Raw genomic sequence first — 27059 nt, forward strand, 5'->3', positions numbered from 1 at the left:
TAGCAGACAGTGTTTGGTTTGGGTTAGCCTCTTAATTTTAGCTTTTTATTTTCTAATCTGAAAATTTAATTTGGAGAAAGAAGGATAACAGTAATATAGACTGATTCTAAAAAGCTAGTAAGTAATGGTACCATTGCTTAGAAAGAATAAAACGTTAACATCTAATTATACTACTATACTCAACTAATGTCCCAGCCATCATTTATTCATTCATTCATTCATTCATTCAGGAAGTTAAATTGTGTTAGGTAACTGGGCTACATAGGGTGAAGAAGTCTTCAGTGTTGTCCCTCAAATAGTTGAATATATTTCTAATAAGAAAAATATATCGATAATTATAACAGAAGGTAGAATATATAAAGAGCCATAAGTAAGGAATCAATTTCATGCAATTAGAGCTTTTAATGCTTTGGAAGAGTGGGTTCCCAGCTAAGGAGGGAGATCTGGGAAAAACTTTATGGATGAGGCATGCATGTAAGTTTTGCTTTTAAAGATAGGCATGGTTAGGGCAAATGAAGTTGAGATGAAGAGACGCTCTGAGGTAACAGCATGTAGGTAGGAATCATAGGAGGAAGATTAGTGTCAGGGTTTTGTAGTCAGGTAGACCTAAGTTCATGTTTGTCCCAGATTAGCCATTTGAAGCACCTTGGGCAAATCTCCTTAAGCCTTAGTTTGTCTTTAAATGGGGAAAATAATAGAGCCTTATAAGTTTGTAGTGAGGATTAATGAGATAATATTTATGTGGAGTGCTTTTCTTTTATCATATGTCTGACTATAGCAAGTTTCCAGTAAATGTTGACTGCTAATGTTTTTGCTGTTGTTGGTAATAACAACAAAGGTAAGTTATTCCATTTAGCTAATGTATTAGGGTGGGTGAACTGAGGAATGGGAGATATGCTGGAAAGACAGTGAAGAGTTTTCACTACCAGTGGAAAGCTAACCAATTTAAGTTAGGCTTATGAGGTATAACTTACACTCAGTAAAATTTACCCTTTCCAAATACATAGTTTGATAACTTTAACATATGCGGTAGTAGAACTACCACAATCAAGATACATAACAGTTCTGTCACTGTTAAACATTCTCTCAGGCACTTTCGCAGTCACTTTTCTCCCCACATCCAAAACCTTGACAACCACTGGTCTGATTTTCATCTGTGTAGTCTTGCCTTTTCCAGAATGTCCTTTAACTGGAATTATATAGAATGTAGCCTCTTGTCCCAGGCTCCTTTCATTTAGCATAATGCTTTTGAAATTGATAGTATGTGTTAGTGGTTTGTTCCTTTTTATTATAGAGTAGTATCCATTGTATGGATGTATCACTATTTGTTTATTCATCCATTTATCAGTGGATAGACCTTTGGATTGTCTCCATAGGCTTTGGCTATTATGAATAATGCCGCTATAAACATTCACGTGCACATCTATCTGTGGGTACATGTTCCATTTCTCTTGTGTAAATACCTTGGAATAGATTGATGGTTATATAAGAAATGTAAAACTTTATGGTATCTTTATAAAAAACTGCCAAATTTTTTTCTAAAGTGAGTATACCATTTTTTTTTCTCCTACTTGTGATATATGAGAGTCCTAGGGGCTCTTCATCCTCACCAGCACTTTCTATTGTATGTCTGTCTGTTTTTTTTTTTTTTAAAGATTTTATTTATTTATTTGAGATAGAGAGAATGAGAGAGACAGCACATGAGAGAGGGGAGGGTCAGAGGGAGAAGCAGGCTCCCCGCCGAGCAGGGAGCCTGATGCGGGACTCGATCCAGGGACTCCAGGATCATGACCTGAGCCGAAGGCAGTCGCTTAACCAACTGAGCCACCCAGGCGCCCTGTCTGTTTTTTAATGTTAGTACTCTAGTAGGTCTGTATGGAGTGATATCTGATGGTGGTTTTAGTTTACATAATAATTTATATGTTGAGCATCTTTTCACATATTAGTTTCCACCCATGTCTTTTCTTTGGTAGCGTGTTCAGACTTTTTGCTAATTTTTAAAAATTGGGTTGTTGAGTTGTAAGAGTTCTCTATATATTCTAGATACAAGTCCTTTATCAAATACGTGTTTCCATAAGTATTTTCTCTCAGTCTGTCACTTTTCATTTTCTTAACAGTGTTATAGAAATAACAGTTTTTAAATTTTGATGAATTCCAGTTAGTCATTTTTTTTCTTTATTGTTCATGCTTCTTATGTCCTATCCCAAGAAACCTACCCAAGTTACAAAGATAATTCCCATTGTTTTCTTCTGAAAGGTTTATTGTTTCAGGTTTTATATGTATATCTGTGATCCATTTTTAGTTGATTTTTGTATATAGTACAAAGTATGAGTCAGTGTTCTTTTTTCTGGCTAGTTCCAGCACCTTTTGTTGAAAAGACTGTCCTTTTTCCATTGGCACCTTGAAAATTGGCTGTTTTCCTGTGGGTCTATTTTCAGACTCCTGTTCCATTGATCTATAAGTCTGTTTTACACCAATACCATGTCTTAATATCTTAACTACTGTAGCATTATTCTAAGTATTGGAATCAGGTAATGTGAGTCCTCGGATGTGAAGCCTTCTCAGTGTTCCCACCCCTCCTCTAGTGGTAGCCAGTCTCTACTTTGATTGGTTTTTGATCCTTTGCTTAAAGGTATTTTTTGTTTCTGTTCCTCACAGCCCTGGGGATGAAAGAATTGAGTGCCCTTTGTCGGTGACTTTAGGTTTTGCTTCATATAAGAGGAGGGTGCAAGGAAGTGGGCAGCACTTGTTCCTTTTCTCTAGTGGTGGCCACTCGCCTCCTGCTTGTCTGAGAGTGATTCTGTGGTCTCTAGTTCTGACTCCAGTGTTGCTTGTGAGGACCTTTTGGAAACCCATGGAGGAGAACTTGTGCGTGCAAACTCCCCTTGTGGCCAGCGCTCTCATTTACTGTAAGCATATACTAGTCTGTATTTGGCCCTTTGGGCATTTGTTAAAATGTTAGTTGTTTTCTGTTTGTTTCTGTGGTGGTCACCTCTTCTTCCTATGCTCTGCCAAAGTGAGACAGTTCCTGTGTCCCATCTCTCCTCAGTGGGGCTTGTCACTCTTTGGAATTAGTTCCTTTGGTTCTTGGGACCTCTGTTCTCTGAAGGGTTCAAGAAAAGTTATGATTTTGTAAATTACTACAGTTTTTTGTTGTGGTGAGGGTGGTAGAATATTCTCTTACAGCTTTCTCAATTTTAAATGGAAGTAGAACCCAAAAGTTTTTAAACTAACCCATGATTAGAATTGCACTTTAGTAGGATTTATCAGATAGTGTGTAGAATAGATTTGAGGTGGTATGGCATGTCTCTGTGTGGAATACTTTCACTTAATTTTTTTCATTTGAAGACTCAGCAGCCCAGGTGTGCTGCTCGGGAAGCCATCTCTGCTATTGCCTAAATGTCTTCACCCGTGTTCCTGGAGCATGCAACGTCCACTTTCTGGAATACCAACCAGCTTTTAGGCTGTCAGCTCCCCAGAGCTCTCTGTCTCTGATTCATCTTTGTACACTCCAGCTAGCATAGTATCTGACATTCATTCAGTCATACACATTCATATACATACATACACACACTCATACACCTATATACCTATGTACATATATACACACGTAAGAAAATATGCATTCAGAGCTTACTGTGTACCAGTTTTATTAAATGTTTATTGACCTCATATCATATCTGGACTTATTAAAATGTGACTGCGTTTTTTCAGGTGAGAAGTATTGAAGATCTCACCCACAGCAGTGTTTCTCACCTGAGACAGTTTTGTCCCCTGAGGACATTCAGAAGTGTTGGGAACATACAGTTTAGGAAGTGGGACAATACTGGTAGCTAGTGAGTAGAGGTCAAGAATGCTACTGAACATCCTATAATACACAGGATAGCCCTCACAACAAAGAATGAGATAGCCCAAAATGTTAGTAGTGTAGAGGTTGAGAAACTCTGACCTAGAATATTAATGTGCAAAATAATCTGAAAGTACATTTGATGGCACTTAGATTCAATACAAGGAACCAAAGAGGAGGAATAAAAACTGAGTTGGAGATTTCCAGTCAGGGTGAGCAGGAGGATTGTAATACAAGCAATAGTAATGGAAACAGGAAGGAGAAGCAGGTTTGGGAAATTTCATGGCAAACTCAGTTATGGTATGGATCATTTAGGAGATGTGTGACTTAAATTTAACAAAGTGGTTCAGGACTAGAGATATATTAGAAGTTGTTAGATTGAATGAGATTGATAAAAGAGAGAGAGGGGATGATAGGGGCATTAAGATTGAAAAAGTGTTGCATTTAGGAGACAGGATACAGAAGAGGAAGGTCAGGAGGGGAGGAATCAGGGAAGCACTGCGTTACATGAGGACTGAGGACCGTGTTTCAAGTGTGAACGTGTGTGAACACTGCAGAGCAATGAGTAGGGGGACTAGGAAAGTTACTAAATTTGGAAGTTAGGATGTCTTTAGTGATTTTTGCAGAAATTTCAGAAGATTGTTAATAATGGAGGAAGGTGGTTTGGGTAGTGGCAAGAACCAAATTTTAAGGGTTGAGAATAAAGAAGTACAGTGTCAAGTTTCAGTGACTGAAGAAATGATGGTGAAGGTAAGATGGAAAGAATAGTATCTTTAGGGAAGGCAGGGGTGAAGGAAGGTTTTGGGGGTGTACTAGTTACCTAGAGCGGCCATAACAAATTATCAAAGACAGTAGCTTTAAAACCACAGAAATGTATTCTTTCATAATTCTGGAGGCAGAAGTCCTAAATCAAAGTGTTGTCAGCCATGCTCCCTCTGAAGGCTCTAGCAAAGTCTTTCCCTGCCTCTTCCTAGCTTCTGGTGCTTGCTGTCAATTGCTGGCATTCTTTGGCTTGTAGATGTATCATTCCAATTTCTGCCTCTGTCTTCACGTGGCCATTTTCCTTCTGTGTGTCTATGTCTAAATTTCCTTCTTTCTTTTATAAAGACACCAGTCAGTGGATTTAGGGCCCACTCTAATCCAGTATGACCTTATAAGGTTCTAAGTGAACGTGAATTTTGGGGGGGATACTATTCAACCCAGTACACGTGGTATTTAAGATACGGGGATGTTACCATAATGAGATAACTACTTCATACCCACTAGCATGTCTAAATAAAAAAGACAGACAATAACAAGTGTTGGTTGAGGATATGGAAAAATTGGAACCCGCATACACTGCTGAGTAGGACTATAAAATGATACAGCTCCTTGGAAAAAATTTTGGCATTTTCTCAAAAGATTAAAGTTATCATATGACCCAGTAATTCCACTTCTAGGTATACACCCAAAAGAATTGAGGACATTTGTCCACACAAAACCAGTACATGAATGTTCACAGCATTATTTTTCATAATAGCCAAAAAGTGGAAATAACCCAATGTCCATCAGTTGATGATTGTATAAATTATGGTATATTCGTACAATAGAATATCATGTGGCCCTAAAAAGGATGAAGTACTGATGCATGTTAACAACATAGATGAATCTTGAAAGCATTATGCTAAGTGAAAGAAGCCAGTCACAAAAGGCCACATATTGTATTATTACATTTATGGAGATTAGTGGTTGCCAGGAGCTGAGGGGAGGGGGGCATGGGGAGTGACTGCTATTGGTTATGGGTTTCTTTTGAGGTGATGAAAATGTTCGGAGGTGAATGGTGATGGTTGTATAACTATGAGTCTACTAAAAACCAGTTAATTGTACACTTTAAAAGGGTGAATTTTATGGTGTGTGAATCATATCTTAAATCTGTTATTAACAAAAAAGATAAGGGATGTTTTATATATTCCTAGGCTGAAGAAAGGTAAAACTTTAGGGGGTCACAACTTTGCTTATTTTGGACCCAGTCACATGGTGACTTCTGCATCGTTCTGCTAAGAGCAGTATATTGGAACTCACCATTTTAATAAACTATATAAGATTAGTACATTAAATTATTTAGCCCAGATTTGTCTTATAAATAAAAATAGTACATAATTTGTGAATTATAAAATGTGGGCCAAAGATGGTTCTCTGAATGATACCAGTATATTATATTATTATAGTACTATCCAAATGTAAGGATAGTAAAATGAATTTACCTAAGTTTAAATTTTCAGTATAGGTCATTGCTGAGAAAGTTTTCCTTTACCATAGTTAGGATAAATATGATTACTATATTGGCCTACCTACAAAAGAAAAAGAAAATTTTAATTTTGCCAGAGTCCTATTGATTTGATACGATCATGTTGACACATTCTGAAAATCATGTTTAAAAAATAATCTGTTAATTTGGAGGGCCTACTTTAAAGATTCATCATTGTATATTGAGCCAGATGGGTAGCTAACATTTTTTGTGTACTTACTTTGTATCAAGCACTGTTTTGTGTTCTCATAAGCCATCTTTTCAAGTCCTCACAGCAAAGTCCTTTGAGATATAGAGAAATGAAGTAACTTGCCCAGTGTCACATAGCTAAGAATCTGAAGAGCTGGGATTTGAACCCAAAAAGTCTATCTTACGGGAAGCAGCCTCTGTTCTTAGCCACTGAATTTTGCTGGCTTTCTCAAAGTAGATTAGGATATTTAATGAAAAGTTCTTGAGATTTGCATGAGTAAGCACAGATCACAGAAGTGTAAGCTTCAACTCTATCAGAGTTAGGCATGTAAGGGCTGAAAATATATGTCTGAGGGAACAGTGCAGATAATAAACAATCCAGAGGACATGAACATAATTCTCATTATTTTTCCCTGCCAGTACGAGGTGAAAGCTCCCGTTCCTTCTGCCTGTTTCAGGAATATTTGTAAGCAAATGGCAAAAATGCATGAAGCTATATTTGATCTTCTTCCAGAAGAACAAACACAAGTGAGTAGTAATTCCTAACACTGCTTTTTTATATATAACATATGCATGCAGAATTGGAGTGTTTTTACATACTTTTGGTACAGTTAAGCCTAGTTCATATTCCGATTGGGGCGCCTGGGTGGCTCAGTCGTTAAGCGGCTGCCTTCGGCTCAGGTCATGATCCCAGGGTCCTGGGATCGAGCTCCGTATCGGGCTCCCTGCTCGGCAGGAAGCCTGCTTCTCCCTCTCCCACTCCCCCTGCTTGTGTTCCCTCTCTCGCTGTGTCTCTATCTAATAAATAAATAAATTCTTTCCAATATGATTATTATTTTTTTCAGCTGTTATATTGACCTGTGGAACATGGATAAAAATTTCTGATTTCAAAAGGCCCCTAGCTCCAACAGGCCAGAGCAGTAGTTGCTCTGCTGTATGTTAGCAATTATAAAAAGCAAATTTTTCATTGGTCCATTGAGTATCAGAGATGCCAGATTCTACCTATATCGTTCATTACATTATCAGCTTGAAAATCAGAGTTGCCATCTATCAACAGTAAAATATGTTGCTGTTATTATAATCCAAATGGGATAGTGGAGGAATTAGTGATGGAATTAATGAGATGACACATAAAGTAACTCAATCAATATACCTGGTTAATATTTGTTAGATCAGCATAAGTGATCGGTAGTAGGCATAAACCAGGAAAATAGCAAAATGGGTAGTCTTTGGCACCTCTCACCTATGAAGTATCCTCCCTTTGTCCCGACCGTCTTCCCCTATATGAGTGTTACCACAGAGTTCTCTGCACTGTTCACCGACTCTCCTACCCACCCCCCACTTGCTCAGTTCCCCTTTCCTGGTACTTTAAAGATTCCAGGATTTCTTTTTTTTCTAATCTTCTTTACCCACCTTAGCTTGTTCCCTCTATACCAGGTTATCTCATTCAAGCCTAGTTGTAGAATGATAGTGTTAGAATAGGATTTTTGTTCTTCAGACAAGTCTGTTATTTGAGTTTGCCTCTAATTGGTTAAGTACATGGAAGTGGTATTTGGGAGCAAAAGGTAACTTTCTTAGTGTCTCTTGCCTACTCTTTCTCCTGCTGGTCTGCTTTCCCATACCACCTCAGACTTCCATCCTACAGTAGCTCTTACTGTTTTTCTTCATGCTTCCCTAGGTTTTCATTAATCATTCCGAACTCAGGATTCATTCAACTCCTTTGAGGCTCACTGAGAATTGAGGAGCTATAAGAGAGGGAGCACCCACTGGGTCTCTTTTTTCTTCCCCATTTCTTCCTAGTCAAGCCATCCTTCTCATTGCAAGTGTAAGATCTCCCATCTCTGACATTCTGACCTTCTGGATTTGTCATCTGAGTTCTAATTATGGCCAGGTCAGGGAGCTGGGCATACAGGTAGTCCATGTGTTTTTATCTGCATCATAATTTAAAGGAACTCTTGTCAAAGCTGGGCAAGAATTAGATTTTATGTCAGTGTTGTCAGTTGAATACTAGTAATTCCATAAGACTTCCATGGATGACTTTATATATATTTTTCCCCATAGAAAATACATGTTATTTCACAAAATCGTTTCCAAAGATTAACTATAAACAGCTTCAGGTCAGGTATTTCCCACAGAAGTTTTGGGCCATTGCATCAAATACCTGAATGCAGGAGCAATAAAATACTTTCTAGTCGTTTTACCAGTTTAGAAGGATGAAAGTATCTTTGCCTCTACCATTGTGACTTTTTTTTTCCCTATCAAGTTCATATTTAATATATTGCAGAATTCTCCATTTCTTTTTGCCTGTCATGGTCGATCCCCCCTTATATATCCCAGAGGACTTCTAAGGGGCAGAAAGGCAGTAATAAATCATATCACTAAAAGAAGTACTGCTGATAAGGGGAAAAAGAGCTTTTATCCAAAAATGTAGAAAAATTATACTAAAATAGCAACTAAATACCTCAGGGGAGCTTCTTAAAAGTATATGCCAAAGCAAAGATTTTTTTAAAAGTATTTTCTCCAAATAATATTGATTTGATACTGATAACTCAGATGCTTATGTCTTGTTTCAGTAGAGCTTTAAGAAACCATTTTCTTTCTTTTCCAGATGTTATTTTTAAGAATTAATGCAAGTTATAAACTCCACTTGAAAAAGCAGTTATCTCATTTAAATGTGATAAATGATGGAGGACCTCAAAATGGGTATGTTTTCAACATATTTTTACTATGTGCTCCCATATTGGATTGCTTGATTGGTTTTTACTCATTATGCTGTCCTTCTCCACTATAATCATATCGGACCACTACAGTGGTAAAATCAGCAACTTTTTGCCTTTTTTTCTCTGTGGAGAGGATATCTGTATCTGCCTGTCTGTCCACATTAAAGTGTTTTATAAATGGTCAATTACTTAACTCACATGTCTGTTTTGAGGCAGCGTGGGTCAATAGCACCGCCTTATGTTACCCAGTAGTCTCTCCCTATGCAGACAGGACTCAGAGTCCTACTTTGTAGCTGTGTGACCATGAGAAAGTCCACTTAATTCTGCCTTATTTATAAAATGAGGATAAAATGTACTTTAACTCTTTAATAGGGTCACAAAAAATATAGTATAAATGTATATATCCATTTTATTGTAAACTGTTGAACAAATTATATGTATTATCGGTGAGATAGTGTAATTATATAAAACAGAATTTAGAATCAGAAAACTTGGGTTAAGTTCTGCTGCTTACACAGATAAAGATAAGGGGAAAAGATTATACAAAACGCAAAAGCATTGATCATGAAACTACACCTTAATATGATTTCCTTAGTGTTAGCTATTGCATGGATTTTTAAGGAATATTTTATTCCCTGTTAAGTTTCGGGCTTAAATTTTCAAACTTACAGGAACAAGTGACAAAATATATTTTGGAGTCAGAAATTGGCCCTGTCCAATAAAACAAGTACACTGATTTTGCAAGAAATATTTGGAAGCTCCAGACTGCTGAATCTGTTGGCCACGCTGAATTTTTTGATGCAAAAATCTGATCTCTCCCTTATTACCTGGTTCTTCTCTTTCTTATTTTTAACAATTGTTATTTTCAAAAATTTCAGAGCCACAGAAAAGTTCAAGGACAGTTTATGAACACCAAAACCTCTCAGAAACTGTTTTTAAAAAACTAGCATTTTTAAGCCCCACTCCCCTCATAACCTTCTACTTTTATTCCCATAGCTAAATCTGGGTTGGTTGGTTGGTTGGTTCTGACCAGTACTTCTGAAGCATCCAAGCTAACTCATTACCTATTACTTTCTTTGTTAATATAGCTATATGGGGGTCGTACCACCTTAGAGATCTTCACTGTCACATACTTTAAAGACACTAAATTCTATGTAAGTCAATTCATGCCTCTCAGTGATCCCTTGAAAGATGGAATTCCCTGAAAATTAACCTCTAGACTCTAGCCAAAGATATAGCAAACTACCTGCTTAAAAGAAATTTTTGTTCCTGAGATGGCTCTAAAAATGTACTTTTTTTTTGAAGAATGAAATTGACATAACATGAAATTAACCATTGTACAGTTAACAATGCAGTAGCATTTTGTGCATTCACAAGTGCATTCTAGTTCCAGTTTGTCCAGGTCATAAAATAGGATCAACACTTAAAACCCAAGAGGAAACCTCTACCCATTAAGCATTAAGTTACTTCCTATCCCTCCTTCTCCCCAAACCCTGTGTTTTCTGATGAGATTTTATCTAAGACATTTTTTAAAATACAGACCTATAGAGAATAATATTTGTATTGCTGCTTAGAATTGATCATTAACATTTATTTTTGCTTGAAAAAAATGTTTATGTTAAAAAAGAAAACAAGGGGCACCTGGGTGGCTCAGTTAAGCATCTGCCTTCCGCTAAGGTTGTGATCCCAGGGTCCTGGGATTGAGTCCCGCATTGGGCTCTCTGATGAGCGAGTAGTCTGTTTCTCTGTGTCCTTCTCCCTTTGCCCCTCTCTCCTGCTCATGCTGTCTCTCTCTCAAATAAAATCTAAAAAAAACCCAAAAACCAAAAACCAAAAACCATTCCAAATGAAACTGAAGTATCCCTTGACCCCATCTCCAGTCCCATTCTCTTTCCCCCAACCCGTAGTATTTTTAATAAATTTGGCCTGTATTCTTTAAGTCCTTCACATTATCTTTGTTATCTTAAGAAAAGTAGGTAGCACTGTTTTATAAAATTTAATTTACTTGTATATTGTACATATGCTGCTTACTTTTTCCTACTCAGCATTGTAACTGGTTTATCTATTTGATATGTAGAAATTGTCCATTTTTTTTTAAAGAGGGAACACAAGCAGGGGGAGTGGGAGAGGGAGAAGCAGGCTTCCTGCTGAGCAGGGAGCCCGATGTGGGGCTTGAACCCAAGACCCTGGGATCATGACCTGAGCCGAAGGCAGACGCTTAACGACTGAGCCACCCACCCAGGCGCCCCAGGAATTGTCCATTTTTTGACTGCTTTTTATTCTCCCACATGAATCAACCATATTTAATGTAGCCATTTCTCCAAATGATAGATTTCTAGGTCATTACTTTTTTCCATTACAACGATGCCACAGTGAAGATCACATGTCTAATGGTGTGACCGTTTCTTTGGGGTATAGAAGTTGATGAGAGCATATGTACATTTTCACTTTACGAGGTATTGCCAGAATATTCTCCAAAGTGGCTGTACCATGTTGCCAACCATTTGCTGTTAGATTTTTAAATGGTTGCCAGTGGTATCTTGTTTTGATGTGCATTTCCTAATGTTTGTCATCTTTTCATATATTTATTAGTCATTCAGGTGTTCTCATCTTTTTCCTGTTCACTTTCTTTGCTTTCTCTTGGGTATTATTTTTCTTGTTGATTTTAGATTTTTGCATATGTCCTAATCAGACTAATCCTTTGTTGGTTATATATGTTGCAAATATCTGCTTTTATGTTAAACAATTTTCAACTTTGATACAACTCTGGAAATATTTTTAAGTGAAGAATTATGCTAATTTTATGCTTAGTTTTTAATGTGAGGACCTTGCTTAGAAAGGCTTTGTTCTTTGAGCTGTTGCTGTCAGTTTCAGTGTACTTTAACTGACCATATTATCACAAGTGTAATTTCGAATCTTTTTAAAGCACCCAGATTAGAGGAGTTTTAAGTGAAAAATATGGTCCTTATTAAATTCTGCCATGTGATAAAAGGTGAAACATTAAGTACATAAGTCCAAAGCATTTATAAATTGGACTGTAGTACAAACATTGAGGGTGCTTTTACTCTAGCAAACCAGAACTTACGTGTTCATTATAAAATACTGAAGCTGGATTTCCTCCTCTCTTTTACAAACTACTAAATCAAGGTCTATTTGTTCTTCCATGGCCATATCTGTCAAAATATACATCTACTCAGACCAGTCCCTATTTTATATGCATGGAGCTTTGATATTTATCTGAGTGCTGTTTCCTGGAATGTCCTTTAAAGTATAGACATTAATGAGACATCTCAGTACCCAAAAGTGTAAGACTATTTTTTCATCCAGTGTTGCTAGATGTATCAAGTGTTATATCTAGTAATACATATGCATGAATCCCAGCTTTCATTTAACTTCTTTGGATGTCACTCAGGAAACCTTGTGTTTCTTTCACTTGATTTAGTCATATACATGTACAGTTGATCCTTGAACAATGCGGGGGTTAGGACCACCAACCCCCCTCGCAGTAGAAAATCCACACGTAAGTTTTGACTTCACAAAAACCTAATACCCACTGTTGACCGGAAGCCTTATCATTAACATCAGCAGTGGATTAACACATATTTTGTATGTTATTATCCTGTGTTCTTGTAATAAAGCTGGAAAAAAGGTTTTGAAAATCATAAAAGTACATTTCATGCTGTACCGTGTCAAAAAAAATCTAAGTAGACCGGTGCAGTTCAAAGCCGTGATGTTCAAGGGTCAACTGTATAGTCTAGTGACCACTGATATTTCATGCTGTTTTAAGATAAATCTATTTTATTGGGCAGAATTATGAGACCAAGTCCAGCCTGCACTGGTTTATTCCTTTTCAAGATATTTATTGTTGAAATAGAGCACTCTATATGATAGCAGGAATCCTGCTAAGAAATATATTGACATTTGGTCCCTAGGAAATCTGAATTTTAAATAATAGTCTAGCAGTTACGGTAAGACTGACTCTATGAGCATTGCTTCTTTATCCAGTAGAAAGTGTGAGATTAAAAATAGTTTTCTCTCCAATGTTTAGGTTGGTCACAGCAGATGTAGCTTTTTACACTGGAAATCTTCAAGCCTTAAAAGGCCTTAAAGATTTGGACCTAAATATGTCCGAGATCTGGGAACAGAAGAGGTGATGACATACTGGAAAACTGGGTAGCTCATCTGACCATGGGATGTGTATGTTTATGAAGAAAATGTGGATGCCTGTGATTCAAGAACTGAACCTCGAACCCAAAGTGAACTGGGATAGGGGAAGGGGAAAAGGAAAGTATCAGTGTTGGGAAACTGGGATTCAGTGGGATCTACAAGGAATGCCATTTTTATGCTTCCTTCAGTGAGGAGTAACTGATCAGGTGTCTGTAACATTTTTCATTCTCTCTGGAAACAGACTCAGGTTTCTTTGGACCAAATCCAAAAGAACACATAGCTGTAACACAGCTGTAGTTGACTAGAATGCTCTGTATACTTTATATTAAAAAATGCTTTGCATTTCTTCCAGTGCAATGAAATTCATATGGTGTCCCACCTTATTTAATGATGGTACAATTTAAAATATTAAAATCTTAGTCAACCTCTGTAGAAAGTTTTCTCTATGAAAGTAAAGCTGTTTGAAAAATTATTTTTTTACAGATCTTTCTATAAAAAATAAACATCTTTTGATTGCTTGGATTTAGGAATTCAATTTTTGTTTTAGTGACCAATGTCAAGTTTCAGGCCTTGTGTGTCACATATTTAATCTTTCTACCACCACTCTATGTCAACTGGATAAAGCCTTCCAGAATAGTCTAAATACTTGAAAGTCTGATCACAGTAATAATTAAAGAATAAGATATTGGCATTTATTTATGCAACTACTAATTTAAATACTTTTCAGAAGTGGTATATGAAAGGCTGCAGTTTAATAGCTGTATTTTTATAAAAGTATCTATGAAGGGTTGGTTTGTGTTTTTTTTTTATTTCTAGCAAATCATAAGACATTTTAATATGTTCTATTTATGAGTTCTCATTTTAACATTTAGATAACATATGAAGTATGGCCCCCTTGGGTTCTTGTTTTTAAAAAGTTACTTTCGCCATGTGTATGAACAAAGACCAGGGAGAAAATAGAACTTTTAAAATATAGACTGCTGTGTTGGGGCCAGAAATACAAGGTGATGAGTAAGTTATTTCAAGATTTTATAATACCTACCTTCAAAACTAGAATCAGCAGCACTCTACAACTGAAAGTGCCTGTGCCTCACCTCATACCGGGAATCTTGCCTCACCCTGTCAGAGTGCCTAACCTTGTGGTGATTATGTACAGTGAAATAATTAATAGTCTTATTTTGTGCTCTTCCATTCCCTTAAAAGGAAAGCCTGTTTTCTTTATCATTACTAAGGTATGTCATTGGTTCTTAAACTGTCTAAAATAAAGCTGTAAAAAATTATCAGACTTTATAAGGCAACTTCTTTTTAATAGTATACAGTAAACTTTAAATACAAGCAGCCTACTCAAAAACAAATATGTAAGAATTAGAAAATGTAATTAATCCTTAGAGAAAAGCCACAAATTAAACTACCAGCAGAGCTGATCTGAAAGGTTATTTGTGAATATTTTCAGTCACAACAACAAAGCTTCAAGGAAAGGGAACTTTATAAAGTTGTACCCCCACCCCACCATAGTAGAGAACAAGGATGTAAAAGAAATACCCTACCTCTACCCACCCCATCCCTTCAGCTGGGAAAAGAAACATCACTTTGTTTTAATAAATGGAGAGTCTGTGGAAAGCATGGCAGGCATCCCAGCCTTAGGAGTAGATGAAAGGCCTTCAGGTTTATTCCTATGGAAAGAATGATGTGGTTAAGATTCTTAGAAATGCAAAAACTAGATATGTTAGGTAACTGGCCAATGAGTACTTAAATATTTCAAGAGCAAATCTTCCAGCTGATCCAGTAACTGTTTTGCAAGAGTAAACCGTTTTTCTTCGCCATTTCATAAAGTTAGCATTGAAAGTGTACGTGTGCACATGGATTGCCTCACAGCTTTATTTTTGAAATCACAAGCAATTCAAAGTGACCATCACTGAGGCCACTGTTAAAAGATGTTCCAGCAGAGCTGCCCCAGTTTTAAGATTAAACAGTATTGCACTTTAAGATGAACTTTCAGGGTCCTCTTCAAAGAAGAAAAATACTGCTTCCATCTGTGCTTTTCTTCGACTAAGCATATTGCAAAAAAAAACTACTTTAAAAATTAACACCTCAGGGTACAGTAACATAGTAAAGTACCTGCCGATTTTAGAATCCTAGAGAACATTTCATTGTAAGAAACTGTTTAGCCCATAATTAGTATGAAGTGTACACAGTATTTTTCATTTCAGTGGTCCAAGATACGAAGGTTCCCTGATACAATCTTGTTCTCTAATACTGCTCCAGGTGGGATGTCGATTCGGTCACCATGATTTGCAATGATGATAACTGTTCCCTACATGACAGGGAAGACAAAACAGAAGAGTGTAAAACTGCAGCTGAAATGCATCTGATTTTCTTACAATTACCAAGTTTATGTACCAGGTTTATGCTCCATTTACAGTGGAGCAGTTGTACTTATTAGCAGTATTAAAGTATGAAAAATAACATGTTAAGGAAAACTGTATAATGTGGCCCTCTAAGAATCCTGACAGTAGTTCTAGAGACGCTGCCTCCGTATCAGAGGCGGTACCGGGGTGAGAAGTGGGCCCTGTGCCACAGCATGACTGGCCCTTTCAAAGAACTACCTTCATAAAGATACTGAGGTGCTTGGTTTATATTTACATATAGATTTGGGTTTGTTTTATTGGTTTACGAATATATTTTTCATGTCTCAAGTGAGACTATTTAGATGAGGCAGTATTAGCAATAAAGTGCCATGTACGTGTGTATATACACAGTATCAGCAATAAAGTTCCATATACCTATATATGTATATATACACGTATAGATAGGTCTGTACAGTTGACTCTGGAACAACACGTTTGAACTGTCTGGGTCCCACTAACATGCATTTTTTTCAATAAATACAGTATATGATTTTCTTAAAATTTTCCTATCTCTAGCTTCCTCTATTGTAAGAATACAGTATATAATATATATGACCTACAAAATATGTGTTAATCAACTGTTATCAGTAAGGCATCCAGTCAACAATAGGCTATTAATAGTTACATTTTGGGGAGTCAAAAGTTATACATGGATTTTTGACTACACGGGGGTCACCCCCCCCCCCCAAGCCATCACATTGTTCAAGGGTCAACTGTATACACATATATATACACACACACATATTTATATACACCTATATCTTTTTGTTTTCTAAGATCCTCATTTAAGGAGCTTTACTAAAGGAAGACTACATGTACTCTAGGTATGGGATTTTTTTTTTTTTTTAATAGGAAAAAGCTGTTGTATCTTTGGTTCTGAGCTTTAATATTTATACCTATAGTCCTTCCTATTTCTTAGGCTAGAATGATACTCATCAAAGTATCCAAGTACTACGGTATGTGAATAAATCTCTATACTGATGACAATCGATTACTTTAAAAGGAATAGATTATATTCAGTATAAGTGAAGTTGTCATTTACTTTCATTCAGATTCAAATAGTCATCTTTGGTGAGCTAATGCTACTTTAACAGTGATTCTCTTTTACAGACTGTCATTTCAATAAAATAGTACCAGTTAAATTACTTACTGGTGTTTGCTTTCCATTTGAATGCTATATTCCACAAAGTTCCTATATACAACAATTGTGGTTGTATTTTAACTATGTTGTATATCTATGGAAGATAGTTATTAATACTAAATACTGTGGTAAGCTATTTCATTTTAAAAATATATTTATGTCTTATAAACATCTGGTATAGACTAAGAGGTATTCTTTAAAATAAAGGTAAATTTAGGACTAGAAAATGAAACCTGTTTTGTAAAGCTGTAAGAACTGTAATTTTCGTCAGAACAACACACCTTTAGTGAAACATTCTTGCCAAATGTCACATCTCCTGAAACTGTGAGGTGATCCAATTCAAGCATATCTGGTATACTTTCAAATCTCCTTAGATAATCCTGAACCTGAAAGAAACAAATTGTTTCAAAAATGGGTTAACAGAAAAAAACAGAGATTAAATTAACAAGATAGTTTACTTGAACTGTGAAAACATTCTATTTATGGCCAAGCTCAGGCCCTCTATGGGAAGAACCTATTTATTAAGCATTTGCTATATGCTAGATGCTGTGCAGGAGAGACCATGAGATATGAACACTGTCCCTACAATTAAGCAATTTATGACACCACTGAGCAGATCAGACATTAATAAATAAACAACACGCTAAGAGCCCAATGAGTAGTTCAAATAATCTGGAGTGTAGTTGGAAAGAGATCATCATTGAAGCAAGCTAGACTGGAGCTGGGCTTCAGAAGAAGTAGAATATTTCATGCACAGCAACAGCACAAATTATCAAATTATCATTACAAATGATTACCTTTTATTTCCTTAGATTTATAGGCACTTTGTAGAAATTGTCTTATAGGGCCTTGTTTCCTATTTTGCTAAGAAAAGTAGAAGCAATCTGAAAAGTTGTTATATGCAAACAGTGAATCATGGAACACTACATCGAAAACTAATAATGTACTGTATGGTAATTAACATAACATAATAAATTAATTAATTAAAAAAAAAGAAAATTAGAAGCAATCTGAAAAGGTCCATTGACTTCTACCATGGGCTACCAATGGGCTACTTGCCCCCTAGCCCATTACTCTGTCCCTTCCTAGTACTGGGTGTACTCCAACTTAAGGCCAGGCCTTCTTATGGCCTATTCAAGGATATTGTCCAGTGATTCTTTCTCCCTCTTCAATGTTTTCTCTCTCTGATCACATCAATTCCAGGCAATGTATAAATATCCCATAAATTCTCCCATCTTTAAAAAGCAAACAAAGAACTCTCAAATCTTATATCCCTTTCTATCTATGGCTGCAGTTGTTTTGCTTTGCTTTGTTTTAGGGCAAAATTCTTGAATTAGTTGTCTGCATCTCTCTAATTTCTCCTGTTCTCTACTAAATCCCCTCCAGTCAGGCTCCAGAACTTCTATATTGATAAATCTACGTGAATTCTCATCGATCTTGAACCATTCATCTTACTTGAACAGCAGCAGCACTTGACACAGATGATCACTCCCTCTTTCTTGAGACATTTTCTTAATTTGGCTTTCAGGACACACACACTCATGGTTTTCTACCCAATTCCTCATCTGTATCTCTTCAGTGACCTTTGCTGCTTCCTCTACCTCATCCCCATCCTCTAAGCCTTGGAATGTCTTAGGGAATAATCCTCCCACTTCCTCCCTAGGTGATCCCTATCTCATGGCTTTAAATACCAGCTATAAACAGAGGACTCTCAAATTTACCTGGCTCTTCTAGATTTCTCCTCTGATCTAGAAAGAGTCTAATAAATTTGAAGGTCTAATAAATACAGTATCTCCAAAATTGAATTCCCCATCCTGCTCCCCCTAAACCTACTTCCCCCATCTCCATAAATGGCAGGAAAGTCCATGCTTCCAGTTGCACAGGCTAAAAACCCTGCAATCATCCTTAACCTTTTCTCTCTTGCACTCCCATCTAGTCCGACTGCAAATTCTGTAGGTACAACTGTCAAAATTTCTCAGAATGTCAACATTTTTTCACTATTTCCACTGCCATCACCCTGGTCAAAGCCGCCATTTCCTCTTGCCAGAATTCCTGCAACAGCCTATCCCTGGTCTCTCTGATTCTACCCTCGCTCAGCAGATTGGTCACTTCACCCCTTAGCTCGCAACTCTCTGATGGTTTCTCATCCACCAGGAAAAAAAAAAAAAAAGCCACCCACATTCCCAGTATTTAGTTACAAGGTTCTACACATTAGGACTGTTCCCTGTCTGACCCAACTACTTCCCCCATCTCTCACTTGCTTATTACTCTGCCCCAGCCATATTGTGCTCTGTAAAACTCAGAGCAACTAGCCATTGCCCACTCAGCCCCTGTTCTCAAATTAGGGCAGCTAACATTCTTATCTCCTGCAGGGTATTGAGGAGGCTAGGAAGATTGAGGGGGACATGAAGGGGGAGGGGTGAGGCTGGGTAGAAAAATGGCTGGGGCGCCTGGGTGGCTCAGTTGGTTAAGCATTTGCCTTCGGCTCAAGTCATGATCCCAGGGTCATGGGATCAAGCCTCGCATTGGGCTTTCTGCTCAGTGGGGATCCTGCTTCTCCTTCTACCTGCCGCTCTGCCTACATGTGCTCGCACGCTCGCTCTCTGTCAAATAACCGGTTTCTAAAAAAAAGAAAGAAAGAAAAACGGCTGGCAATACCCTCTCTGTTCCACCAGGATTTTCCCAGCTCAACCAGGCTGATAAGAGGCACCCAAACAGGGAGAGTCCTAAAGTGCCTGATGTTATCCTGGAAATTGCAGCACAGCCACAGGACCCAGAATCATCCCCCATCGATATATGAGGCAGAACATACCTCCACACCAAGTGGCACTAACCACAACCAGGACTAGACTAGGCCTGGAGGTCCTAGCAGGACGCCAGGCCAACCACAAAACACTTCATTAACTTCACGATATTTGATGTGATGAAATGTTTTGAATTCCACTTACCATGCTAGGGTGGGGTTTTCCTATACTTGCTATTCTCCCTGCTTGGAATGCTATTCATGCAGTGTAAAATTGGTACCAACATCACTGCATCCACACATTCCCTATTCCTGCTTCTTTTTCTCCATGCATTTTCCACCACTTGACATAATATACATTTGCTTATCATTCTTACCCCACTAGAATATTCATGAAGGCAAGGATTTTAGTCCATTTTATTTACTGCTAACTACCCACAGCACCTGGAACACTGCCCAGCACATGGTAGGGGCTCAATATTTGTTAAACCAGAATTAACATTCTCCCACTGATGAAAGCAGTAAATGGTTTTACAAGAGACATAAAGTAAAATGTCCCAAAATTAAACGTTCTTTCATACTCTTTAGCAATCAGATTTCAAAAGTGAGTTACATCTCTGTCTTCTATGGTTGATTCCCTTTAAAAGACAGCAAAGACAGAGGAATGTAATAGGTCAGCAGCTGAGAGTGTAATTAGACCCCAATTCACATCATTCCAATCATTTTTATACTTACACATTTAAGAACTATAAATTCACATGTATATCATATTTATAATTACATACCTTTGTAAAAGAACTGCCTAATTTAACCAAGGGTACTGTAGGAAATTCCCGCTTTTCACTCATTGTCAAAGATCCTGCATTAAGGCTATAGAGGTTTGACATCACAAGCAAGAGATCTGATGTGGTTTTGACAGGTAGAAAGCGGCTCCTAGGAACATTAATACCTAGAGAGTTCTCAAAACTTTTAATGGCAGCGCCTACTGCAGTTTCTAACTGAATGACATTCAGGCCTCCATCCAAGGTCTGTAAGAAAGAAAAGCGGGCAGGGGGAGAGGAGAAATAGGTTTTAGCAACTTAGTTCCATGTGGGCTGGTTGATATTTGGGGAGTGGTTTCAGAGATCCATTGAAGGAGACAGAATTTTGAGAAGTGACATTTAGCAAGTACCTACCATATGCCAGGTGCTTAGACATACATGGTCTTTTTTTTTTTTTTTTTTTCCTTCAGCATCATAACTCCTGTTTAGTAATGTTTCCATTTTATGATAAAGAACCGGAGGTTCACAGAAAACTCATGCGAGATGCCTGTGGCCAAAAGGCCTTTAAGTATCAGAGCAGCAAGACCGAGGTAGGTTCTCTACCCAGTGCTCTTGCCACTACCACGGCCCTGCATCAAGTAAGAGCACCAAGGCTTCACACTAAAGAGATGGTGTATAGACTCTGAAAGACAGGGCCAGGAACTGGAGTGACTTACTAGGCAAAAAGGAAGGACTCGTGAATAGATGGGCCAGAGAGAATGGGCAGTGAGTGGATCTGTGTGTAGGGAGGCAAGGGTTGCACCTCTGGCTTACCTTTGGATTCACAATGATCTCCATATCAATAGCATTTTGCTCCTGCAGTCTTTTAACTGCTGCAAGAGAGATCCATAGGTTGTTTGTGTTAAATATTTTGAATTTTGATACAGACTTGAACTCGTCAACATGTGCTCTTGGCACTTGAGCGATTTCCACCAGTCTCAATTTGCCTTCATACTGGGTGAGTGTCCCACCCTAGAAAGGCAGAGAGGAGTGTGTGAGTACCTCCACATCTCTCCCAGTCATAACCATACCATGCTATTTCTAGTCTGTGAAAGTGTTAGAGAAAAGACACTGATGATAAAATCCCCCAGAAATAAAAAGTTTTGGCATCGATTCAATCTTTGATACACAGCAACATACATATGATGGTAGAACCAAAGAAAACATTCAGGTTGTCATTTTATACTATATACACAGCCTCTTGTCCACAGTAAAAGCCCTGGGAGCACATCAGAGTCTTCCTCGCTTTTTGAAAGTCTGCTACAGGAACAGCCATCCCTCTCATTCCCAAACCACCGTCCGTCACTAAATAACTAGTCCTACTACCTCAGACCCTGCTCTAGGATTGGCTCTAGGATAGGAGGAGAAAAGGGAGGACAGAGGCACAAGGGGTGAGGAGTGACCCCCTGAGCGGCCTCACCTTAGAGATGTTCTTACAGTCATGAGGCCACAGCCGTGTGGGGAGAGGGGAACGTTCACTCACACGTCAGGGGGCACTGCAAGAGGCACAGAACCCAGCCTAGGGACTGACCATTTTAGTATTTACACACTGCCCATTTCTTTTACTCCCTGTGGCCAAGAAGTAAAACCTTGTGTACCATTTCATGACCACTATACATGCAAAGTTAAAAAAACATTTGTTTTGCAACTACAGAGATATTACAGTGATTAAAAAAATATATAAAAATGCATAGGTAGAAAAAGAAATAGTACATTTTCACTAAAGGAAAAATGAAACCCACTTAAGCACCAAACTAGAAGAATATCAAAGGTCTGAACAAAACATTTGAAAGTGTTTTCACTTATCCTATAAATATATATAGAACTGTTTTCAGTTAAAATCGCCCATATAGATCACTCAACAATACCGTTAAAGCTCAATTTATATATATACAGTTATGTCAGGTGGAACTTAGGGTACTCTACAGAATACTATCTCACTCTGTCTTACAATGATGTTACCAAGTGGATGAATGTGTTGTTTTGTTTACCACTGAAACTTTCCAATTAAAAAAAGCAACTGGAGGGTGTTATGCTGAGCGAAATAAGTCAATCAGAGAAAGACATATATCATATGACCTCACTGATATGAGGAATTCTTAATCTCAGGAAACAAACTGAGGGCTGCTGGAGTGGTGGGGGGCGGGAGGGATGGGGTGGCTGGGTGATAGACATTGGGGAGCGTATGTGCTATGGTGAGCGCTGTGAATTGTGCAAGACTGTTGAATCACAGACCTGTACCTCTGAAACAAATAATGCAATATATGTTAAGGAAAAAAATAAAAGCAGAAGAAGAAGATAGGAGGGGAAGAATGAAGCGGGGGAAATCGGAGGGGGAGACGAATCATGAGAGACAATGGTCTCTGAAAAACAGACTGGGGGTTCTAGAGGCGAGGGAGGTGGGAGGGGAAAAAAAAAAAAGCATCTGAACTACAAAACCTATGCGTTGTGAAGATGTGACTCCCCAAACTGTTTCCTCTCGATATTTACCTTTACATCTGCACGTGTTTTATTTGTGACTTCCATGACAAATTCACAGGGTTTTCCATTGGGTGGGTTCATTAGATGATTAAGAATATAAAGATCCACGGTGGCACCCAGATTATCTATGTTAGACACAAAAATATACTCTTTGCCTTCTCCTATAAGGGTGTCGAGCAAACCAGAGTTGTAGAAACTGGCGTATATATCACCATGACCTGGAGGGTACCAAGCTTCTGTATTTTCCCCTGAGTATGAGACATCCTTTGCTACAGGCAGTAAAGATTCTTTATTAATCCTCGGGTACCTTAAAAAACAAACAAACAAACCAAGGTCTTTTTCTATATCAATTCTGTAAAGCATTCCAGACCTTCAAGTAAAACAATGCATTTAAAGTTAAATAAAACTTCCCTCCTTCTCAGGCTATCAATAGTAATTTAATCATAGGTAAATCCATTTAAGAAAATCTCTTATCTGTGTTGTCCAATAATCAGTTTCCTAGATCATAAGATTTGCTGCAAAAAAACTTCCATTGTTATACAGATGGGAGGACACCTCATACTTCTAGGGTATTCATAGATTTGATGACTCTACAAGAGGAGAAATACATTAAGTAAATTTCTCAAACTTCTTTGGTCATGGAATTGTTCTTTCCCCTCCAAGTTTGGAAAAATCTGCCCATTCTTACAACCGTATGTTCAGGGGTGGTGCTCTTTCTTTCCCAGAAAGTCAGCAGCACATCAGTGCTCAGGGACATCTGCTCCCTACTACAAGCGAGGACAGGTGTGGGGGCTGGCAGTAGGGAGGGGGAAACGGAGGAGCTAGCACTGTAACAGACCAAGGACCAACCAGAAGATGGAGGCAGAGCACCTGCAACATAGCAAGTGTCCATGAAAATAGATTAAAACAACAACAAATGGTACAACTTTTAAAAGTACCTGTTCTGTACAAATTCATATGGACCCACATTCATCCTTAGATGGGAGACTTACTTCCCCAGTTGCCCGAGCTTTATCCAAAGTCATCACCTGAATCCCTTTCTACAGGCATACGTCAGAGATACCGCAGGTTCGGTTCCAAACCAGAGCAATAAAGGAAATGTCGCAATACAGTGAGCCAAGTGAATGTTTGGTTTCCCAGTGCATGTAAAAGGTATATTTACATTATATTAAGTGTGCAGTCGCATTATGTCTAAAAAAATGTACATACCTTAATTTAAAAAAGTACTTCATTGCTCAAAAATGCTAACCATCATCTGGGCTTTCAGCAGGTCAGACTCACTGATCACAGATCACCATAACGAATACAATAATAAAGAACAAGTTTGAAATATCATGAGAATACCAAAATGTGTGACACAGACACAAAGTGAGCAGATGCTATTGGAAAAGTGGCACCAATACCAAGAGACTTACTTGCTCAATGCAGGGTTACCACAAATATTCAACTTGTAAAAAAAATGCAGTATCTACAAAGCGCAATTGAAGTGCAATCAAACAAGATATGCCTGCACTTACTTTCCCTTCCTCAAAGTAGAAGATCTGTTTCCAGGATTTATTAAATTTCCCCCAAGCCTATTCCGGATGTTGAATAAATTTCTTCCCATATGAAAGAAGGTTATCAATATTGTAGAACATATAAAAGTTTTCATCCACCCATGTGGAGCCCAAATATGCCCTCAGAAAGCAAAGACCTAAGCCATCCTCAAATATTCTGGACATGGAACAAGCAGATTCTCTCTTAGGAAGAATCACAGAGTGATTATAACAATCATCTATCTGTGAACAAGTGTTCAGCCTTTAAAGACACTGAACATTTTCAGACATGAGTTTTTGGCACATATACATCTTGAGGCTGCTCTATTTAAACAAGACAAAGACATCTTTGTTTCCCAGGAGTAACACCCTCCAGACTTTTTATTACTTATTGTACCTGCTTTGATTAAAAGTGTAGATTTTCACACGACAGTGATTGTACTTCTGTAGTATTTTTTTTGTATCTTCATCCGTGTTAAAAGAGTTCATTAGAACAAGAGGAACATCTGTATTGTAGGTTTTGTTCAAATGCTAGGGAGGAAAATAACAATCAGATTACCCAGACCTACTTTTCTTTCACTTAAAAATGTAAAACTCATAGTGGCTAATCACAAAGTATCTAAAACATCACCTATATGTAGCCCAATACAAATATTTAGCACAAGCCGGACATTTTGCTAAGCAGTTCACCACGGACTTGCTCATTAAATCACAATCCTATGAGACGTAAACTTTGTCTGCAATATACGGATGGCTAAATTAAGGGCCAGAGAGGCGGCAGGTCATCAGCAGAGCCGGGACACCCCCATGGTCCGACTTGAGTTGTGTGCCCATCCAGGGCCCTGTGGCCTTACTGGATAGGCAAATGCTGACGGAGCATTTACTCTGTGTCCAGAGCACAGTGGGGATGAAAGTACAAATGTTACAAAAACATGGTTCTCTAGTCTCAGGATTAATGTCAAGAACTGTGAATCGCACCCCAGCTGAAATCTTTTCAATCTCTAGGAAGAGTTAAGAGGCGACACAGAGAAGAAAACAAGGTCTCAGAAGTGAGACCGTCCTGTGTTCACAGAGGGAATCTTGGGCAAGTAAATCAACCTCTCTGTGCCTTGGTTTCCTCACCTGTGAAATGGGGACGATAATATAAAGAGTACTTATGTTACAGAGTTGCTGAGAGGAACAAATGAGGCATTCACGAACAGAGCTCAGAACCCCACTCAGTGTACATCCACTCCAGGCTAGATGACCGTTAGTCGTTGCTGCTGCTAGTGTTACTACTGTAGTTGCCTGCACGTACTGGACGTGAGAGAGAGAGAGATGAAGAAGACTCCCCCGAAGGAACTTACGGCCCACGATTACTGACTTTATCATAAGAGAGACGGCAAGGACAGTTCTAGGCAACCATGGCTGCCGACCAGATACGGAAATATTCCCTGGCCTCCCAAAAGGGGTTAATAAAGCCAGACCATCCCAGCTGTGATGAAGGCTGCCATCCAAAAGAAAAGGCGGGAGGAGGGTGGAGAGATCAAAGGAGAATCCAAAAAGATCCAGAGATTTCAACAACCACAAATGCTACTTAAAGATCAAAAGCTTTTATTTTACATCACCCTAAGGATTTGTCCTTGGGAACACCAAACCTTTTTATAAACTAATACAGAAACTAAAGATAGCAAGCTCCTTGACTAGCTCAAATCCACATCTGTTATTTTGTAACGTAACATTTATAATAACCTAAAACTGGTTTTAGTAGTTCATGAGAAAGGCTGAATGTTACTCACTTCAATTTGCTGAACGGTCAGATCCAAAAAGGTATTCTCATTCCTCACACCAATCAGACTTTTCGGGCCTTTGCAGCCCATGCTGGTTCCCAAACCTCCGTTGAGTTTCACCACCACCAGCTTGTTCAGCACGGAAGATATATTATCAGGTAAGCCTCTGGCCTTTATCTTTTCATAGGGTTGAATCTGAAATTTTAAAAAAATTACAGAATTCAAATAGCTTTATGAGAGGTTAAATCCAATCAATCTCAGGGTTATTTCCATGTGCCCTTAAAGAGTTTTGTTTTTCTCCATGGAAAGTTTCAACATTTCCTTTAATGTCACAAGTCCTTCCGGTACTTACTCAGAGGCAACTGCTCTTTAACAAAGTAGTTCAGTGGTTCATTTACATTAGAATGGAGTACGAGAAGGGGGAAGTTACAGTCTACAAAGACTTGTCTGGCTCCTGAGGACATCTAAGTCGCTTGGACTACCTTTAAAAACTTAAGAATTCTCAATTTGCATCAATATAGTAAATGGGATACACAAAACTCATCAAATCTGCAAATATTTCTAGTGCAGTATAGATCTACTTCAATTCTGGAGAAGTACATATATGATCATACATTATTCCTTCTCCCAAAGGAGGCAAAAACCAAAACCAAATGCTTTTCTCCTCCATTCAGTAGTAAGTCTTCAGAGGAAGAAGGTGGCATGGGGTTTTTATCATATTTCTAGGTATGTAAGAAGGATAGAATTCCTTAAGAATTTAACTGTCAGGCATCACTGTATAGAGGATCATATTGGAAAACTGTGTTCTCATTGCTCCAATAAATACCCTGATGGGCTAGGAAAGGCAAGAACTGAGGCTGGAGAGAATCCCCTCCTCCCTGCACCCCTGTGTATTTCTGGGAGCACAGAGCATTACTCTTCATGCTGTGAAGGGAACAACCACATAGTGGGAGCCCAAATTCTTATGTTCAA

At 38.2% G+C, this 27059-nt stretch overlaps 2 protein-coding genes across 9 annotated transcripts in view; one reads left to right on the forward strand and one right to left on the reverse strand.

Annotated features, from left to right (window-relative positions):
* The window catches only part of VPS54 (VPS54 subunit of GARP complex), an 82543-nt gene extending 61725 nt beyond the window's left edge, over positions 1 to 20818 (forward strand). For 2 of the 3 annotated variants that reach the window (XM_021699138.1, XM_044918762.1), the window contains exons 21-23: positions 6744 to 6851; positions 8932 to 9026; positions 13092 to 13732. In XM_021699138.1, the coding sequence (XP_021554813.1) occupies positions 6744 to 6851; positions 8932 to 9026; positions 13092 to 13197 (309 nt within the window). In that variant the 3' untranslated portion in view covers positions 13198 to 13732. Of the gene's footprint in view, positions 1 to 6743; positions 6852 to 8931; positions 9027 to 13091; positions 13733 to 20733 lie in introns of those variants that run through there. The other variant, XM_021699141.2, reaches the window with a different exon arrangement.
* The window catches only part of UGP2 (UDP-glucose pyrophosphorylase 2), a 72907-nt gene continuing 60348 nt past the window's right edge, over positions 14501 to 27059 (reverse strand). For 4 of the 6 annotated variants that reach the window (XM_021699144.2, XM_021699147.2, XM_044918763.1 and 1 more), the window contains exons 4-10: positions 26097 to 26282; positions 24716 to 24849; positions 22793 to 23090; positions 21077 to 21274; positions 20288 to 20530; positions 17041 to 17145; positions 14501 to 15524 (exon numbers count right to left, since the gene is read on the reverse strand). In XM_021699144.2, coding sequence (XP_021554819.1) covers positions 15417 to 15524; positions 17041 to 17145; positions 20288 to 20530; positions 21077 to 21274; positions 22793 to 23090; positions 24716 to 24849; positions 26097 to 26282 — 1272 coding nt within the window. In that variant the 3' untranslated portion in view covers positions 14501 to 15416. The remainder of the gene's footprint in view (positions 15525 to 17040; positions 17146 to 20287; positions 20531 to 21076; positions 21275 to 22792; positions 23091 to 24715; positions 24850 to 26096; positions 26283 to 27059) is intronic. The other 2 variants (XM_021699145.2, XM_021699146.2) reach the window with 2 other exon arrangements.

Source organism: Neomonachus schauinslandi, chromosome 10 (genome assembly GCF_002201575.2).
Source record: "Neomonachus schauinslandi chromosome 10, ASM220157v2, whole genome shotgun sequence".
NCBI lineage: Eukaryota > Metazoa > Chordata > Mammalia > Carnivora > Phocidae > Neomonachus > Neomonachus schauinslandi.